This window comes from Oryctolagus cuniculus, chromosome 11 (genome assembly GCF_051225735.1).
Source record: "Oryctolagus cuniculus isolate XC-2025 breed Fujian yellow rabbit chromosome 11, ASM5122573v1, whole genome shotgun sequence".
Classification (NCBI taxonomy): Eukaryota; Metazoa; Chordata; class Mammalia; order Lagomorpha; family Leporidae; genus Oryctolagus; species Oryctolagus cuniculus.
Genome location: NC_142877.1, coordinates 1,085,274 through 1,102,849, shown reverse-complemented (window position 1 = coordinate 1,102,849; position 17,576 = coordinate 1,085,274). Strand labels below are relative to the sequence as shown.

The following is a 17,576-nucleotide window of genomic DNA, read 5'->3' as shown; positions in this document are numbered from 1 at the left end:
ACTGGCCCCCATGTCTTCAATTTGAAGTCAGCACAGCGCTGAGTTAAACGAGTCATTTATTCTTTATTTGAGGGAAAAGGAACCATTGGTCCACAGACCTCACGCGGTAACAGGTCGGTGGAGGGCAGATGAGCCCTGGAGCCCCCCTAGGGCCAGACACTGCCACCAGGCTTGCTCCCCTGGGCCTGCCGGCCCGGCCTGGCCCTGTGTGGTGGGGAGGGGAGCAGTCCTGCAGCCGGGATTCCAGACAGGAGCTGCCTTAGCTGGCTGGACAGCCGCTGGCCCCCACTGACCCCTGGACTGCGGCAGAGCGCGTCACGGCGACGGGGGACCCGTTGGCCACCAGGCTCCGCATGCAGCCGCTGTATGCTGGGGGCCCGGCCTCTGCAGCTGTGGTCTCTGGGGGTACAGGGAGATGGGCGAATACGAGGGCGTCCAGGGCCCCACAGCCCTCCCCGCCTGCCCTCAGCTGCCCCCCCGGCCCCCACTCACCTGGCAGGCCCCCAAGGTGCAGGCGTGCTGGCCCGCCCACCGCAGCGGCCAGGGCGGGGCCCACCGTGTGGTTGCTCTGAGCGTCCACCTCCAGCCACAGCACGCTGCCGGCTCTCCTCACTGCAGGGCAGAGCCTGGTGGGTGCCCCGCCCGGCCCGGCCCTGGGCCTGGCCCCGACCCCGACCCCGTCCCACCCGGGGCTGCCGGAGGGGGTGTGTCCACGCCTGTGGGGGCTCACCTGCCACTCGATGCCACTGCCCGTCACAGAGCCCCGCGGGCGGCGTCACCCACGTGGAGAAGTGGCCTGCGCCGTCGTCCGCCTGCAGCAGCACCTGGGTGGGAGAAGGGTCAGGCCTGGCCAGTTCAAGGTCACCTGCGTGGAGGGGCGTGGCCCAGCCTGACCAGGACCTCAGCCTGGCTCACCTGCTCCTGAAGCACTTGGAGCTGCAGGTAGGGGGCGCCCTGCAGCTGGCCCAGGTGGAAGACCAGGCCCGTGGCTGCGCGGGGCCGCAGCTCCAGCTCCAGCTGCAGGCTGGACAGTGTGGCTCCTGGGAGGCCTGCAGGGGTGTGGCTGTGAGGGGACGGCCGAGCCCTCCAGGCCCCGGGCAAGCCTCCCCTCCCGCCCACACACCTATGGAGACGACGCCTCCGCTGCCTGGGAAGAACAGGCCCTGCTCCAGGGGGCCAGAGGTGCAGGGTGTGACCCCCACAATCCTTGTGGGGGTCCCCAGGGGCTGCCCGTCCAGCCGCAGTCTCCTCACGCAGCCACTGAACCCAGTGGACACCTGAGGGAGCAGACAGGGTCAGGCCGAGTGGGGCGCGGGACGCCCAGGCTGGCCCACAGGGCGGGCACAGGGCCAGCTGTCCTCACCGGGAGCTTGGGGATGAGGCTGCCGGCTGGGAGGCCCCCCACAAACAGGGTGTGGGGCTGGGGGCTCTGTGCCTCCCGGGGGCCCTGGCGGGGCGCCCCCTGACTCCGGGTGTGGCTCCCGTCCATCCTCAACTGGATCTGGCCCGTCCTCCAGCGCACGGACACCTGGGGTGGGGAGGCGGCAGGTCAGGGCAGGCACTCCGGGGGCCCTGCCAGGGACCCCCTCTCCAGGCACTCACTGTGTGCCACCGGCCAGCCCGGGCACGCCGCTGGCTCCGTGCGTGGAGCCGGGGCCCGGGGCCCTCTGTCTGCGCGACGATGTGTCCACGGCTCAGAGCCAGCACCAGGGAGGGGCCGCTGGTTGTCAGGGGGGCAGCGAGCAGCAGGAGGCCGTGGGGGGCTCGAGGGCGCAGGAGCATGGACAGCTGGAACCTGGAAGCACAGGCCGCTCACGTCCGTGGCCCCACAACAGCCGCCCCAGGTGGGCCCAGCCTTACCAGTCCCTGCGGGGGGCGGCGATGCCTGCGAACTCCAGGTGACTGGACAGGGGGCCCCCAAACTGATAGGCGTCACCGAGGGTCCCGCGGTGGGGGGTGTGTGTGCAGCCCTTGTCCTGCGTGGGCTGGCGGCTGCGGCGGGACGCCTGGGGACAGACGCAGAGGCCACTCTGGGGCTGCCCCCCACAGCCCCAGCCTGCCCGGCCCACACGGTGCCCAGGCCCCCACCTTTCTAGCCACGGCCCGCAGCGCCTGTGGCCCCCGGCCCGGGGTCGGGGCGGGAGGGGCCGGGACGCAGCCGGTGCTCACGTTGACGCCACCGCTCTGCAGGTTGAACACGCGCTGCGGCTCCAGGAGCCTGTGGGGGTTGTGGGGGGGCAGTCAGGGGAGGGGCCCGGGGGAGGGGCTGGCGTGCAGTCAGTAGCCCACACCCCCGCCAGGCCCCCGCGGGCCGGCTGCCGGCGGCTCACCGCTGCACGAACACGTTGCGGATGCAGCCGCTGAAGTTGCGGAAGGCCCCGGTCTCGGGCAGGCCGCCCAGGAGCAGCTGCCGGGGCTCCTCAGGCCGCGGCCCGAGCCCGGGGGGCGGCCCCTGGTGGGGCCTCGTCTGCTGCAGCTGGTCGTCCACGTACAGCCAGACCCTGGGGGGAGGGCGAGATGGCCGTGTTTCCCACTGCCCAAGTGGGCGGGGCCTGGGGGCAGCGGGTGGGCGGGGCCTGGGGCAGCGGGTGGGCGGGGCTCACCCCGAAGCATTGCTGTAGAAGGCCACGTAGTGGCTGGAGCCGTCAGCGAAGCTCCCACGAGTACGGACCTCCGTCCTCAGCAGCCGGAGGGTCAGGCGGCCCTGGTGCAGCGACACCTGGCACAGCCCGTCCTGGGGACGGTGGCCAGTGAGCAGCCCGGCCCAAGGCCCCCACCCCGCAGGCTGTCCCCGGCGGGCGGGCGGGCGGGCTCACGGGGGAGGCACGGTGGAAGAGCAGGCCGCTGTCCTGGGTGCTGTGGAAGCCGAAGCCAGAGTAGACGTCGCCGGTGAGGGGCGCCACGTCCGGCAGGGGCAGCGGCAGGAAGCCGTGGCCGTGGAAGGTCAGGGCGCGGACCGTCTGTGGGGAGGCGGCGTGAGTGCGGGCGCGCAGGGGGCGGGGCGGGCGCGCAGGGGGCGGGGCGGGCGCGCAGGGGGCGGGGCGGGCGGCTCACCAGCAGGTCGGCGGTGCAGCCCGCGCTCACGCCCGTGGTGTTCAGCCTCTTGAGGTCCACGTACTTGCCCAGCGCCTTGATGCCCTTCACGCAGCCGCGGATGGAGGCCCCGCTGGGGAAGAGCGGCCGCAGGCTGCGGGGAGGGGTCAGCGCCGGCTGCCGGTCCCCCGCCGCGCCCCCCCCCGCCCCGCCCCGCCCCGCGCCCACCTCGGCGGCAGCTGGCCGGGCGGCACGCCCCCCAAGTAGTAGGCGCTGGCCCGCTCCAGCGTGTTGTCCTGGTCCACGCTGAACACGGTGAGCCTCTCCACGCGCACCAACACGCGCTTGCGGCCGCTCCCCAGCAGGAACACCTGGATCTGCAGGCGGCCCGGGCGGCGTCAGGGCAGCCGGTCCCGCCGCCCGCTCCGGCCCCTGCCGGCTCCGCCCCCCGCTCCGCCCCCCGCCGCCCGGCTCCGCCCCCTGCCGCCCGCTCCGCCCCCCGCTCCCGTCTGCTCCGCCCCCCGCCCGCTCCGCCCCCGCCGCCTGCCCCGCCCCCCGCTCCCGTCTGCTCCGCCCCCCGCCGCCCGCTCCGCCCCCCGCTTCCGCTTGCTCCACCCCCGCCGCCTGCTCCGCCCCCCGCCGCCTGCCCCGCCCCCGCCTGCTCCGCCCCCCGCCGCCTGCCCCGCCCCCCGCTCCCGCTTGCTCCGCCCCCCCCCTCCCGCCGGCCTCACCGCTTTGCTGGCCGCGGTCATGGGCGGCAGGGGCTGCTGCGGCGCCGCCTCCTTCAGGCCCGAGCCGAAGTCGTACAGGAGCACGAGCGTCCCCTCGCGCACCGCCAGGCACAGGAACTGGCTCTGGGGGGACAGGGACGGGTCAGCTCGGGCAGGTCAGCTTGGGCGGGGCAGGGCCGGGGCGGGGCCGGGTCAGCTCGGGCGGGGCGGGGCGGGGCCGTGCCTGGTGCTGCAGGAAGAAGATGACCCCGCTGGACGACGCGAGCCGCAGCTCCTGCTCAAAGCGCTTGGTGGTGCCGATCTGGCTGTCGAAGCTGATGCGGGCGAAGCCGGTGCCGTCCAGGTAGGAGCCGTCCGTGAGCCACGGGTCCCCAGTAGACTTGGAGCTGGACACCAGAGAATTCGGGCTCAGCGGGGGCGGGGCCGGGGCGCATGGGAGCCGGGAGCATGGCACGTGAGGGTGGGGCACTGAGGGGCGGGGCCGGGGAGCACTGAGGGGCGGGGCCAGGGCACGTGGGTGCTGGCCAGCCACGCCTACCGGGCGCAAGGCTTGTCCACGGCCGTGTCGAGCTGGAAGGTGCTCTCGAAGTTGTACAGGCTGGCCACCTCCTCATTCAGCGTGTCCATCTCGATGCAGCCCCGGTAGCCGGGGAAGCGGAGGGGCGCTGGGGGCTGTGGGCACAGCACGTGGGCAGGGCCGACCTTTAGGCACCTCCTGGCCCGGACACACCCCAGGGCTCGGCCCAAGGCGGCCGGCTCACCGTGAAGCTGCTGGGGTAGCCGCCCACGTAGAAGACGAAGTTGTCGGGCCGCAGGTCGAGCAGCCCCTCGGGCCCAGGGGCCACCGTGTCACCCTTGGTCTCGTGGACAGTCTGCTGCTCCACCGTGACGGACATGTGGCCAAACTGGAGGGTCCTGAACAGCAAGGGGGGGCGGGGGGGACGGGCCTCAGTGGGGGGGGGTCCACCGTGACGGACAGGTGGCCAAACTGGAGGGTCCTGAACAGCAAGGGGGGGCGGGGGTGGGACGGGGCCTCAGTGGGGGGTCCACCGTGACGGACAGGTGGCCAAACTGGAGGGTCCTGAACAGCAAGGGGGGGCGGGGGGGGACAGGGCCTCAGTGGGGGGGGGGTCCACCGTGACGGACAGGTGGCCAAACTGGAGGGTCCTGAACAGTAAGGGGGGGCGGGGGTGGGACGGGGCCTCAGTGGGGGGTCCCGGCCCTGCTCTGAGGCCCCCACCTGTCGATGCTGACGGCGGCGAACTCCTCCCCTATGTCCTCGTCCACGCTGAGCGTGGCGGGGCCGGCCGGCCCGAGCTGGTACACCCAGTGCACCCGCTGCTTCCGCAGGGCCACGCCCATGTAGTCCCCGGTGGCCTGCGGCGGGGAGAGGCGTGGTCGGGACAGGGACCCCACGCTGCTGCCCCTCACCGCTCGCGCACCCCGCCTGCCCGAACCTGGCGGCTGCCCATGTAGAGCACGAAGTGGTCCCCGGGGTCCTGCCCGCGCGGCGGCTCCGGGCTCTGCAGGTAGAACTTGAGGGCGGTGTAGGCGGCCAGGTCGGCGAGGTCTCGTGGGGCGCGCAGCTGCACCCCCGAGCGCCCATTGAACTTCATGGGCACCTTGACCTGTGGGGCACGGGCCTGTGAGCGGCCGCCGCCAGGCCCCCTGGACACCCACCTCCTCCCGGCGGGCGCCCACCTTGCTGGCGGCCCCCCGGGCCTGGGCGATGAGCTCCCGCACGCGGCCGATGCTGGCGGCCAGGGCCAGGCTGGTGTTGGGCGCCCCGCGGTTCTCCAGGAGGCTCAGCTTGGCCAGCAGCTGTGGCAGCGTCTTCTCCAGCGTGGACACTGCGGGGAGGCAGCCCTGAGAGCCCGCCCCCGTCCCCGCCCCGCCCCCTCCCCGGGCACCGAGGGCGGGGACCCACCTGAGCGGCCGGCGTCCAGCACCGCCTGGCCCAGGTCCTGTCCCTGCAGGGCCCCTAACTGGCCCTGCCAGCGCTCCAGGTCCCTCTGCATGTCGTGTAGCTGGGCTTGCATGCGGGACGCCTTGTCCTGGGCCTCGGCGGCCATGGCCTTGGCACGTGCTATCTTCCTGCTGGTCTCGTCTGGGGGTCCCAGGGCAGCAACAGGGTGCGGGTGAGGCCACTCTGCCTCCCGTCCCCAGCACGGCCGCGACCGACTCCAGACGCCCCCCGCCCCCCCCCCCCCCCGACAGACGCTCAGCCTCTCGGGCCACAGCTGGTTCCTGGACGCCTGCCCAGGGTCACCCTCCTGCTGACCGGCTCTGCCTGGGCCCCGAGCCTGAGTCCAGGCTCCTTGGGACATTCAGCAGCCATGGGGCGCCACACCCTCCTCTGCTCCAGGCCCTCAGAGCAGACCTGTGCCCACTGCCAAGGCCTGGCCCGGCCCCTCGGCTCCAGCCATTCTGCCCCCAGTGCCTCCCCCATGCCCACAAGCCAGGCGTGTCACCCAAGGCCCTGCCCACCATCCACTGTTGTCCAGGGCACCGCTGGGGCCCACTCATCCCCAGCTGCAGGGCCCGCGTTCTGTCCACTGCTGGTGTCGCTGGCAGAGCCCTGCCCCAGCCCCAGGCAAGCAGTCGGGTCCACGCTGGGCCCCAGCACCTGGCCCTGCCCTGCCCACACCCGTGGCCAGCAGCTGCTGCTCCACCGGCCTGCGCTTCCCCTGCTAGCCTCCTGCAGCGCTGCCCGGAGCGCACCATTCCCCCAGGGCCAGGCCGGGGACGGTGGCCTCGCAGGTACCTGTCTGCATAGCCAGCATGGCCTGCACCTCCTGCACGCGAGCCGCCAGCCGGTCCTTCGTGGCCCGAGCATCTTGGAGCCGGGTCCCAGTGCCCTGGAGGACGCCCCACGCTGCGGGAGAGGCAGCCTCAGCGCCCGAGGAGCCCCTCCCCCACATAAGGTGCAGCCCACCTCCACCCACCGGACCCAGGAGGACCAAGGCAAACACTGGGACAGATGCCGGGGCAGGGCCTTCAGCCTTGCACCTCCTGGGCCGTGACGCCTTGGGTCGTGGGAGCAGCAGGACTCTGCAGGGCTCCCGAGGTGGACACACGAGACAGGGGGCAGGGGACGCCCACAGACCAGGCCCAGAGGCCCAGGAAGCTGCGGAGCCGGCACACCGCCCCAGCACTCACCGCGGCCCAGCCTCTGCTGCTCGCCCAGAGCGGCCTCCTGCAGGGCACTGCCGTTGGCCAGCAGCTGCCGGGCTCGGGCCGCCAGGCCCCGCTGCACCACCGCCTGCGGACACGGAGCAGGACGCGGTTCAAGGCCAGGCGGGAGGCGGGGAGGGCAGGGAGGGGCCGGAGGGGGCATCTAGGCCTCACCGTCCACGTGCGCTCGGCCTGCTGCAGGGCCTGACTGGCGGCCGTCTCGGCGGCCTGCACGGCCCCCAGGATGCTGCCGTAGGCGCTGGAGGCCGCCAGGGCCCTCTGGATGAAGCGGTCCTGGTTGACGCCCGCGATGATGCTGTGGCGGAGGGAGGCGGTCGCGGGGCCCCCAGGCCTCTGCCCACGCCCTGCCCCCACTCTGCTCCTGCCCACGCCCTGCCCCCACCCTGCTCCTGCCCACCCTTCCTCCTCTCCACGCCCTGCCCCTGCCCACGCCCTGCCCCTGCCCTGCCCCCGCCCACGCCCTGCCCCCGCCCACGCCCTGCCCCTACCCACCCTTCCTCCTGGCTCCTCCCCTGCAGGCCCCACGCCGGGGGCTGGGGGCCGGGGGCTGGGACCCAGCTGCCTCCCGGAGTGGGCCCAGGCGCCCTCCCAGCCACCCACCTGGACAGGTTGTGCGCCAGCTCGTCCAGGCGGCGCGCGTGGGCCTCCGCGGCCTCTACCAGCTCCACCTTGCTGCCGGCCGGCGAGAAGGCCTGAATCCGGCGCAGCAGTGGCGTCTGCGCCCCGTCCAGGCTGGCTGCCAGGCGCTCCAGCTCCTGGGGAGGGGGAGCTCCGTGGGACCCTCATCCCCAGGCCTCCTGCTGCCCACCTGGTCTGGGGCCCGGGTGCCACGCTGGGTGTGGGCCTGCAGGCTGCGGGTGGGGCCTGGGCTCCGCTCACCTCCTTTGCCTCGTCCACGCCGCTCAGCAGCCCCGAGGCCTGGGCCAGGGTGTGGCGGGCAGCCTGCAGGGCGGCCTGCAGGGCGGCGTTGTCCTGAGACTGCTCCTGCTTCCGTCCCTGGAGTAGTGGGGTGGGGCGAGGAGGTGAGGGGCAGCAGCAGGGAGGGGCGAGGCAAGGGGTGGGGGGCGGCAGCAGCGGAGGGGGTGGAGGGTGGGGGGCAGCAGCAGCGGCAGGGCGGGGGTGGCAGCAGCGGGGCAGGGTGGGTGGCAGCAGCAGGGAGGGGTGAGGCGAGGGGCGGGGGGGTGGCAGCAGCGGAGGGGGTGGAGGGTGGGGGACGGCAGCAGCGGCGGGGTGGGGGTGGCAGTGGCAGGGAGGGGCGGGGCGAGGGGCGGGGCGAGGGGCGGGGCGGGGCGGGGCCGGGGCCTCACCAGTGCCGCCTGCAGCTGCTCCTGGTTGCGGCTGTTGAGCTCCTCGGCCTCCCGGGTGGTGCCCACTGCCCGGTTCAGGGCCTCGCGCAGGTCCATGAGGCCGGCCTCATGCTCAGCCAGCTGCCTGCGGATGCTTGCGGCCAGCGCCTGGTTCTCCTCCCAGCGGCTGGTCAGCTGCCCCTGCACGCGGGCCAGCACTGGCCCGTACGGGGGGAGGGGCTCATGCGGTGGCCACACCCCTCCGTGGCTCCACCCCCACCTGCTCCTCTGAGGCCCTTGGGCACCCTCCACCCTGGCTGTGCCCGGGCTCCCACCCCAGCTAGCCAAGGGCCAAGCCCACTCACGCCTCTGGGCCTCGGCCAGCTCGGCCTCGGCCGCAGCCCGCTGTGTCCCCAGGTCACGGGCACACATCTCGCCGAGCAGCCGGCCCACCTCGGCCAGCGCTTGGCGCAGCTGCTCTGCGGATGGGGCCGACACGTTGGCCGGCGGCAGGTGGCCTGTCTGGGCCTCAAGCCCTGTGGGGAAGGGGCCACGTCAGGGCCTGGGCCAGTCCGCTGCCCACCCGCCCGAGGGCCACAGCTGCTCCTCGGGCCCGCAGCCCTGCCCCGCTGCCACTGGCCACGCTGGGCAGAGTGCTCCCCGCTCGGGGTCTCCCTGAAGGCCCAGTGCTCCCTGCCCCGTGGCGAATCCATCAGTGAGTGAGCACACAGCCCCACCTGGGCGACCCTCACAAACAGCCCTGCCCCACCAGAGGCAGCCCCCTGCCCTGCCCCCAGTGCATCCCCCTCAGGCCACCCACCTCTCAGGGCACCAACCACAGCCTGGACGGCTGCCAGCAGCATCTGTGCCCGGCCCAGCGTGGCCTCGGTGCCATCCAGCAGCTGGCCAGCCCGGCCGCGGGCCCCCTCGGCCTGTGGGCACAGCCCCGTTAGCTCGGCGCTCCTGCCGTGGGTGAAGGGCTGAGCTGCGGGCAAGGTGACCAGGGAGGGGCTGGGTCCAGGGCCACTAGGGAGCCGGGGGGTGGGGGCAGTGCCAGGGCCCTAGAAGGGACCCTCTGGTGACCAGGGAGGGGCTGGGTCCAGGGCCACTAGGGAGCCGGGGGGGTGGGGCAGTGCCAGGGCCCTAGAAGGGACCCTCTGGTGACCAGGGAGGGGCTGGGGTCCAGGGCCAGTAGGGAGCCGGGGGGGTGGGGACAGTGCCAGGGCCCTAGAAGGGACCCTCTGGTGACCAGGGAGGGGCTGGGGTCCGGGGCCACTAGGGAGCCGGGGGGGTGGGGCAGTGTCAGGGCCCTAGAAGGGACCCTCTGGTGACCAGGGAGGGGCTGGGGTCCGGGGTGGAGGAGCATCCCAGAGGGTCGGGGGGGGTCCTGCCTGGCCCCCCAGCCGCTGGACGTCCTCGCCAAGCCTCGAGCTCTGCCGCTCCACCGCCTCCAGCTGCTGCGCAGGCCCGGGGCGGGGGCCCGGGGGGCTCCGGAGCTGGCCCTGGGGGGGAGCGGAGGTGAGGGCGGGGCTGGGGGAGGGCGGGGCGGGGACAGAGGCGGGGCCTGGTACCTGCAGCTCCACAATGGAGGCGTTCAGCCTGTGCAGCCGGGCCCAGGCCATGGAGCTGGCGTTGAGGCCACGCAGCTGCTCGCGGATGGCGGGGAGGAGGGCGGCCGCCCGCTCCAGGTCGTCCAGCAGGAGCACCACGCAGTGGTCACACACTGTGGGCCCAGGCCACGGGGCGCCACGGAGCCCGGGCGGCGGGCAGGGGAAGGGGCAGCACAGGGGAGACAAGTGTCGGCACCAAGCGACGAGGCCGGCTCCGGGCCCCGGCCAGCAGGAAGCAGCAGCGAGGCCAGGGCAAGGGTCAGCCCGGAAAAATGGGGTCAGCGTGGGGTCGTGGGGTCAACACGGAGTCACAGGTCCGGCAGGGAACTGGGGTCCGTGTGAAGGGTCACAGACGAACAGGGCTCACGGGGCTGGCACGGGAGGCCGAAGGTCCATGGCCGCTGGGGTCAGAGGTCAGGGGTGGGTACCCAGCTGCTGGGGGTGGTCAGGTCAGCGCTGGGGCGGGGGCCCGGGCCACAGGGTGCCCGTGAGCAGGAGCAGGAGATCAACGTAAGGTCAGGGCCAGGGCACGCGGAGAACAAGAGGGCAGCTGAGGCTCGAGCTGGAAGCAGGGCCATCCCCCAGGGGCCCAGTGGGGTCAGCACCTTCGCAGTGGACGCCGTGGCCTCCGGGCCCGCCTGGCACGGGCACCTGGTGCTGCTGGCTACAGGCATCACAGCGCTCCCCGCTGAGCCTGGGCGGGCAGGTGCAGTGGCCTGTGTGGGGGTCACAGCGGCCCCCTGGGCACTGGCAGCCTACAGTGGGAGGGCAGGGGGAGCGCGGTCACTGCCACGGGCAGCCCCGCCCCGGCCGCCCGCACTCACTCCTGCAGCCCCGCCCCCACCACCCCGGCACCCATACTCACTCCTGCAGCCCCGCCCCCACCACCCCGGGCACCCACTCACGCCTGCAGCCCAGCTCGGGCAGCCCCCAGTGGCCAGCAGCACACTGGCGGCACTGGGGGCCGGCAGCCCCTGGTCGGCACTGGCACTGCCCACTCTGGGGGTGGCACTCGGAGCCCTCGGCAGCTGGTCCGCAGGCACAGGGGCGACAGCCCCCACAGCTGTCAAAGCCGAAGTGTCCCTCCTGTGGGCAAGGGCCGTGGTCAGTCCAGCCCTCGGCGGCCTCCAGCCCCGGACCCCAGGGTCCCAGCCGGCAGCCCTACCTGACAGCGGTCACAGCGCTGTCCCGCCACTCCTGCCTTGCACAGACACTGCCCGCTATGGGGGTCGCAGGCCTCTGTCCCGCACGGGGAGCAGTCGCACCCTGCAGAGGAGGGGGCACGACCACAGCCCTGGAAGCCCCGGTGAGCCCCAGGCCGTCACCGCCCAGCCGTCCCCTGCGGATGCTGCCGGCCCTTCCCCTCGGCCTGTGGGTGTGATCTGACCGTGGGGGGCCCCGGCCAGGTCCCCGACAGCCCCACCCCGGCACCTACGCGTGCAGTTGCCGGGCAGCAGGGCGCTGCCGTAGAAGCCGGGGGCGCAGGTCTGGCAGCGGGGCCCCGTGGTGTGGTGCAGGCAGCTGCGGCAGGCGCCGGTCAGGGGGTCGCAGTCGCTGAACAGCATGTTGGGGTCGCCGTTGCCACTGCAGTCGCAGGGCTGGCAGGAGCTGCCCAGCACCAGCGGGTTCCCGAAGAAGCCGGGCGCACACCTGGCGTGGGGCAGGGCCGGGTCAGTGGCCAAGCCCCACCCCAGCCCGCCCCGAGGCCCCCGCGTTGCCCCACTCACCGCTCGCAGGAGGCCCCCGCGTAACCGGGCTTGCAGAGGCACTGGCTGCGGCCCCCTCGCAGGACGCAGCCCGTGGCAAAGCTGCGAGGAGAGAGGTGGTCGCTCAGCACCTGCTCCCCCCCACCCCAGGGCCCGCCCCGGGGTGCTGATTGCCAGCTTCTGCAGAGGGCAATGTGGACCCCCGGCTGCGGGGACAGGGGTCCCCAGCACTGCGAAAGGGGCCTCCGCGGGTCCCCGCCTGGAGGGCCCGGTGCAGCTCACTTGTTGGACGGCACCGCCAGGGGGCAGGGGCAGCTGACGCAGGGGGCTGTGGGGTCGCCGGTCCCACTGCTCACGAAGCCAGCCTGGCAGCGTTCACAGTGGTCTCCCTCCGTGTGGTGCTGGCAGTCCTGGCGCAGAAGGGGCGTCAGCGGCACAGGGGCCCCTCCCCCTCCTCCCCAGCTGATCATCCCCCCGCCGGGCCCCCCACTCACCACACAGATGCCGGAGCCGGGGAGGCAGCGGTCTGAGTGGCCATGGCACTGGCAAGGCACACACCGGCCCAGGAAGAGACCTTTGACATCGCGGTAATGGCCAGGGGCACATTCCTGGGGGGGTCAGGAAGGGACATGGGGCCAGCCCAGAGGCAGGCTCGGGGGGACACGGGCTGCTAGGAACACTGGGCCGGGGTCAGGAACGCCTGGCCTGATTGGCTGGGGTCCGTCCGCCACCTCCGAGGCAGCACACGGGGCTCCCAAAGCGGGGGCGGGGCCTCCTCTTTCTAGGGGGTGTCCACTGCAAACCCTGGACTCGCAGGACCCAGGCCAGACCGATGGGCAGGAGTGGACACGTGGAGCAAGGAACAAGGGAGGGTGCCCGGGGAGTGGTGTGGGCGGGGCCAGCGTGTGGACCGAGGGCAGGCAGTGAGTGGGTGAGGGGCCGGTCGTGGTGGGCCAGACCACGAGCAGGCAACACTGGGAGGGCAGACGCGGCAGGGAGAGGTGGGCGTGTGCGGAGGCGCCGCCCCATGCCCTCACCTGGCACGAGTCCCCGCGGTAGCTGGCGGGGCACATGCACAGCTCCACGTCGCTGGCCACGGGGCCCTCGCCACCCTCGCCGGCCACCTCGAGCGCCACCCTGCGCAGCGAGACGGCCGAGGAGATCTGCGAGAACAGGGCGCGGATCTGCAGCTGCTCCAGGCCCGCCAGCACCATCACGAGCTCCTCCCGGGACACGGCGCTGTGGGTCTCCGTGTGCCGGAAGTTCCCCTGTGGGCCGAGATGGGCGCTCAGGGGCCGCACCAAGGGCACCAGGGCCCCGCTCACCGCGCAGGCAGGAGCTCCAGATGCGGTCGGGACACGGGCCCGGGAGCCCTCCGTGACTGTTCTCGCGACGCGAGCAGCTCAGCCGCGGATAAAGACCCGCTCCTCGCCGCAGAACCGGGAGCAGCTGCTCCGGAAGCCAATGGACCAGTGCGGCACAACCTCCCCCCGCAGGTCGGACAGACACAGGCAGGGTCCGGCAGTGCCCCGGGGAGGGAGCCCAGCGGCCAGCACGCAGCTGCTCACCCGCCGGAGGCCAGGCACGCAAGCCCACGACGGCCTCACCCCACCCAGACACAAGCCTGGCCACCGTGCGGCCCTCCCCTCCTGCTCCGCCCATCTCATCGTGGACTGTGGCTGAGGCTGTCCGGGTACCCCTGCCCGTCTGGGCAGTGCGGGGGCCACGGCGGCCCCACTCACCTCCACCAGCTGCAGCTGCCCGTGGTGAACGTGGCCAGGTGGGGGGTACGCGGGCTCCAGGAACGTGATGCTCATTTGGTTGCCCTGGGGAGGCACGGGGGCCGGGTGAGGGCTGGCTCTGTGCGCGCCGGCTGTCCCCACTGGCCTGCACCTCCACGTGCCCCCAGCTCCCACCTGCAGCACCACGTCTGGTCTGCTCTCGGTGGGGACAAAGACGTCTCCGCGTTGGGTCTCTGAGTGCAGCTCATAGTGGAGGGTCCCCCCGTACGACGACACCTGCAGGCAGGACAGCGGGAGGTGACCCCAGACCCCCGCAAGGCTCTTGGCGCCCTGGGCCTGGGCACCGTGATCTCTGGTTCCTCCGCCCCCGGGCGGTGCCCTGCTCACCCGGTCCCCCAGGTAGGAGGGCGGAGCCTGCCAGTACAGCTCAGGGAGGGTGTCGGACACGTGCCGGAGGTCTGCGCGGAGCAGATCCGCGTCCGCCCGCGGCTCCAGGGGCACCAGCTGCCGGTCACTGCTGAGCAGCGTCCAGCCCTCCATGTCCACGAACTGCGGGCACACAGGCAGGTCACCCAGGGGGTGCCCACGTGTCTCGGGGCCTGGCCGCACTCCAGTGCCCCCAGGCGCTGCCCGCTGGCCCAGGCCCCCCCGGCGCACCTGCCGGCGGGTGTAGGCCGAGCTCCTGCAGCGCTCAGTGGCCCCGAAGCAGAAGCAGCGAGTGCAGCCCTTGGGGTTGGTGGCGTCCAGGGAGAAGGTCCCGAGGCGGCACTGGTCACACCTGGGGCCCTCCACGTTCTCCTGGGGGGCGGGCAGCGAGCGTCTGGTGGGCATGTGCTGGGCACCCCTCGGGGCCCAGGACGGGGCTGTGAGGCGGGCAGGGGCAGGGCGCAGGCCCCGGCTCACCTTGCAGGAGCACTGGCCCGTGAGGGGGTCGCAGATGCCAGGCACGGTGCCGGCCTCATGGCAGTCACAGGGGCGGCAGTTGGGGAAGCCGTGGAAGCCGGGGGCACAGGTGTCACAGCGGCGCCCAGCCACGTTGGGTCTGCACCTGCGGAGCAACGGGAGCTGGCGCGGGCGCCCGGGGGTCCCCTCCCGGGGGCATCCTGGAGCTGGGGGCAGGCACTGCCAGGCCCACGGCTATGGCGCCCTGCTCACTTGCACTGGCCGCTGTCCACGTCGCACGTGGGGTCGGTGAGCTCCTGGACGCCGGGTCCCGAGCAGTTGCACTCCTCACAGCCGACCAGGGGGTGGCAGCCGAAGGTCTGGGGCTGGCAGTGCAGGCAGCCGGGCGGGACGGTGCGGGGCGGGCAGATGCACTGACCCGTGAGCTCCTCACAGGGCCGGGTGCCGCAGTCGCAGGCTGGGGACAGGCACAGGGCACGCTGACCCCTCCTCCCGCCGCCCCTCCCAGAGGCCCCAGCTGCGCGACGGACAGCGAGGCCAGGGACCCCAGAGCTGCAGGCAGCTCCTCTGACACAGGGGGCGCCGGGGCTGCCGACCACCTCCGGGACAGCCCCACCGGCTGCTCCCCGACGGGAGGGGCGGGCTGGCCGGCCAGCTCCCAGCGCGCTCTCCCGGCCGCCCTGGGGCGCACTCACGTCTGCAGTGGGGGAAGCCCCAGTAGCCAGTGGCACAGCGGGAGCAGTCGCGGCCGATGACATGGGCGCGGCAGGGACACTGGCCCCCGAACGGCTCACACGTGGGGCCCGTGGCGCCGGCCTCGTGGCAGCCACAAGGCTGGGCGCCGTTGTTGTAGAAGAGGGAGAGGGAGGCGGCGGCGTTGCGGCAGAAGGCGGACGAGCTGCTGGGGCTGTGTCGAGGGCGGGGTGAGGCAGCCTCGCCCCGCCCTGCCCAGCCCCGCCCCTCTCCAGCCCCGCCCCTCCCCACCCCTCCCCACCCCGCCCAGCCCCGCCCAGCCCACCAGCCCACCTGATGTGGTAGCCCTGGGTGGCGCAGTGGCTGATGAAGTCGTAGGACTTGTCCAGGGGCTCTTCCCGGAGGTAGCGGGAGCTGTACACGTCCTCAGGGACCACCAGCACGTAATCCTAGGGGTCAGGCCCGGTCACTCTCCCGCGGGCCAGCAGGCAGCAGCAGCCGAGGGCCGCTCCCCATAAATGGACCCGGGCTGGGCCAGGGTCCGGCTGGAAGCGACCACCCTAGCCCCGGGAGGCGCCTGCGGCTCAGAGAAAGGTGGACCGCTGGGGTCGCACGAGCTCCGGGGAGCCCGCGGGGCAGCTCGCACACGACCTCACGCCCCACCTGCTCGCCACGCCGCCGCCCTCCCCTCCAGGAAGGTCATCCTGAGCAGCAGGGCCCGGTGGGCAACGGTGGAGGCCCCAGTGCAGGACGCACGCTGGCTAAGGGACCACGTGGTGTGACAGACGCCGGGGCGCACGGGCCCTGGACTCACCAGCCAGAGCCACCGGCCCTCGGGCACGCGCACGGTCACGGTGAGCTCATTGTCAGTCACGTCCAGCACGGCCCGGCCCTCACACAGCACCAGCGCGCGGCAGCCATAGCCGTGCGGGCAGAAGCTGGCGTTGGCGTGGCCTGGAAGTGGGGGAGACAGGGTCAGGGCCCCAACAGTGGCCACCCCGGTTCCAGCCCCAGATCCAGGTCGCTGCCGGTGACTCGGGGGAGGGCTGCAGACAGAGCAGGGCCCGGGCCACGAGACGGTGCGTCTTCCTGGGACCCGCACTGCAGCCGTGTGATGTGCTCTGGGGGCCCTCAGGCCGTGGGGACCCGCCGTGGTCACGCGGGCCACCCCCACGGCCCCTCACCTTGCCAGACGCGCCCGCCGTCGATGAGCACCTCCACAGGGAAGGTGGGGTGGGCCGGCTGGTAGCCGTGCAGCAGGAAGGCGTAGCGGCCGAGGCTGGGGACCTGGGCGGCGAAGACCACCGTGCCCTGTGGGGGGGGCGCCTGTGAGCGAGCAGAGGAGGGGCCGGGGCAGGCACCGAGTTCCCCCGAGGCCGCGGCCCCGCCTCTACCTGGGGGTGCCGTAGGAGGGTGGGCTCTGACTCGGGGTCCACGGCGGTGGGGGGCCGAGGCTGGGGTCCGGCCGGGGGCGCGCCCGGCAGGAGCTCCTGTGAGTGGGTGATGGGCAGGCCAGGCGGCAGCGGCAGCACCTGGCAGTCCCTGAGGACGATGGGCTGGGGCGGCTTCAGGAAGTGGGAGGGCACACAGGCGGCACTGGGGGGCGAGGGGGCGTCGGGTGAGGCCGCGCCGTCACGCCGGCCCGCCGGCCCCGCCGGCCCCGCCCAGCCGCGCTACCTGCCGACGGCTCCATGGCTGCTGATGCAGCGGACCTGGGGCTGCACAAACTCCACGCTGAACACCTCCAGGGGCACCAGGGTGACGCTGTGCTGTGGACACACGCTCCAGATGCCACCGTGCCGGGCGCCGTGGGGCCAGGAGCCGATCCCGACCCCAGGGCACCTGCCCGAAGCCCCGGCTGCATGATTCCAGCCCTGAACTCGGCACCCAGCCATGGTTTCTGGGGCCCGGGCCTTCGATGCTCTCCACAGCCCCCACCCCCACCGCCGGCTCCCCACAGTTCCAGGAGGCCCTGGACGTCACCAACCACGTCTGCCCATGCCACCCACCACCCGCAGGGGCCTGCGAGACCCATCCGAGCGGCTGGGACGGCACCACCGAGCTGGTGCCAGGAGGGGGCTGCCGGGGGCGAGTGCTGTGCAAGGCGGGGCTGGCGCTGACCGTGGGCAGCAGTGGGGAGCTCCACAGGCCCTAATGCCGGCAGCGGACGCTGGAAGCGGGGCTGGCGGCCTGCAGCTGTCTGGAAGGAGCTGACCCCACAGGGGCGGGGGCCTTACCAGGAAGAAGCGCGCGTGCTCGGCTGTGAGACGGACGCTGGCCTCTGCGTCCAGGTGGAAGACAGCCAGGTGGCGCTGTGCGTCCAGGACAAGGCCCCTGCAGAGGTTGCTGGGGGAGGGGCAGGGCGGTCAGTGCCGAGCAGCAGCAGCCGCGACCCGAGGCAGGGCCCAGCCCAGGGCACTACGCGGGCAGGCAAGGGGGCGGCCCGGAGCCCAGGCCTCCCAACCCACCTGTATGGGCAGGGATGGAGGGTGAGCGCCCCCTCCTGGGGAGCTGCCTGGGGGGTGTGCACGGCCACGGCCACCTCCTGGGGGGCGTCCTCGCTGGCATACTCCAGCACCAGGGCATAGCGGCCCGGCCGCGGCACGGCCACCTGAAGCTGGACGTCCACCTGGGGGAGGGGGGGACATCAGAGGCCTGCGCCGCTGTGCTGTCTCTG

General features: G+C 73.4%; 1 protein-coding gene across 2 annotated transcripts in view; it reads right to left on the bottom strand.

Moving 5' to 3' along the window:
* Window positions 1-39: 39 nt before the first annotated feature.
* LAMA5 (laminin subunit alpha 5) overlaps window positions 40-17,576 on the bottom strand; it is a 41,526-nt gene continuing 23,989 nt past the window's right edge. Inside the window, exons 26-79 of one of the 2 annotated variants that reach the window (XM_070051634.2) lie at window positions 17,368-17,528; window positions 17,137-17,245; window positions 16,577-16,668; window positions 16,294-16,495; window positions 16,084-16,210; window positions 15,714-15,853; window positions 15,233-15,348; window positions 14,902-15,113; window positions 14,459-14,663; window positions 14,207-14,351; window positions 13,961-14,101; window positions 13,691-13,852; window positions 13,478-13,579; window positions 13,304-13,387; window positions 12,599-12,829; window positions 12,056-12,169; window positions 11,844-11,971; window positions 11,583-11,663; window positions 11,291-11,505; window positions 11,021-11,121; window positions 10,761-10,941; window positions 10,461-10,610; window positions 9,817-9,968; window positions 9,637-9,747; window positions 9,066-9,177; window positions 8,611-8,781; window positions 8,267-8,463; window positions 7,839-7,955; window positions 7,560-7,714; window positions 7,113-7,254; window positions 6,924-7,026; window positions 6,529-6,639; window positions 5,692-5,871; window positions 5,466-5,614; window positions 5,222-5,392; window positions 5,005-5,141; window positions 4,526-4,679; window positions 4,303-4,436; window positions 3,988-4,150; window positions 3,765-3,887; window positions 3,262-3,410; window positions 3,055-3,187; window positions 2,817-2,960; window positions 2,604-2,734; window positions 2,331-2,501; window positions 2,089-2,218; window positions 1,861-2,006; window positions 1,603-1,795; window positions 1,364-1,528; window positions 1,124-1,277; window positions 916-1,049; window positions 731-824; window positions 493-612; window positions 40-399 (exon numbers count right to left, since the gene is read on the bottom strand). In XM_070051634.2, the coding sequence (XP_069907735.2) occupies window positions 260-399; window positions 493-612; window positions 731-824; window positions 916-1,049; window positions 1,124-1,277; window positions 1,364-1,528; window positions 1,603-1,795; window positions 1,861-2,006; window positions 2,089-2,218; window positions 2,331-2,501; window positions 2,604-2,734; window positions 2,817-2,960; window positions 3,055-3,187; window positions 3,262-3,410; window positions 3,765-3,887; window positions 3,988-4,150; window positions 4,303-4,436; window positions 4,526-4,679; window positions 5,005-5,141; window positions 5,222-5,392; window positions 5,466-5,614; window positions 5,692-5,871; window positions 6,529-6,639; window positions 6,924-7,026; window positions 7,113-7,254; window positions 7,560-7,714; window positions 7,839-7,955; window positions 8,267-8,463; window positions 8,611-8,781; window positions 9,066-9,177; window positions 9,637-9,747; window positions 9,817-9,968; window positions 10,461-10,610; window positions 10,761-10,941; window positions 11,021-11,121; window positions 11,291-11,505; window positions 11,583-11,663; window positions 11,844-11,971; window positions 12,056-12,169; window positions 12,599-12,829; window positions 13,304-13,387; window positions 13,478-13,579; window positions 13,691-13,852; window positions 13,961-14,101; window positions 14,207-14,351; window positions 14,459-14,663; window positions 14,902-15,113; window positions 15,233-15,348; window positions 15,714-15,853; window positions 16,084-16,210; window positions 16,294-16,495; window positions 16,577-16,668; window positions 17,137-17,245; window positions 17,368-17,528 (7,785 nt within the window). In that variant the 3' untranslated portion in view covers window positions 40-259. Of the gene's footprint in view, window positions 400-492; window positions 613-730; window positions 825-915; window positions 1,050-1,123; window positions 1,278-1,363; window positions 1,529-1,602; window positions 1,796-1,860; window positions 2,007-2,088; window positions 2,219-2,330; window positions 2,502-2,603; window positions 2,735-2,816; window positions 2,961-3,054; window positions 3,188-3,261; window positions 3,411-3,764; window positions 3,888-3,987; window positions 4,151-4,302; window positions 4,437-4,525; window positions 4,680-5,004; window positions 5,142-5,221; window positions 5,393-5,465; window positions 5,615-5,691; window positions 5,872-6,528; window positions 6,640-6,923; window positions 7,027-7,112; window positions 7,255-7,559; window positions 7,715-7,838; window positions 7,956-8,266; window positions 8,464-8,610; window positions 8,782-9,065; window positions 9,178-9,636; window positions 9,748-9,816; window positions 9,969-10,460; window positions 10,611-10,760; window positions 10,942-11,020; window positions 11,122-11,290; window positions 11,506-11,582; window positions 11,664-11,843; window positions 11,972-12,055; window positions 12,170-12,598; window positions 12,830-13,303; window positions 13,388-13,477; window positions 13,580-13,690; window positions 13,853-13,960; window positions 14,102-14,206; window positions 14,352-14,458; window positions 14,664-14,901; window positions 15,114-15,232; window positions 15,349-15,713; window positions 15,854-16,083; window positions 16,211-16,293; window positions 16,496-16,576; window positions 16,669-17,136; window positions 17,246-17,367; window positions 17,529-17,576 lie in introns of those variants that run through there. The other variant, XR_016215699.1, reaches the window with a different exon arrangement.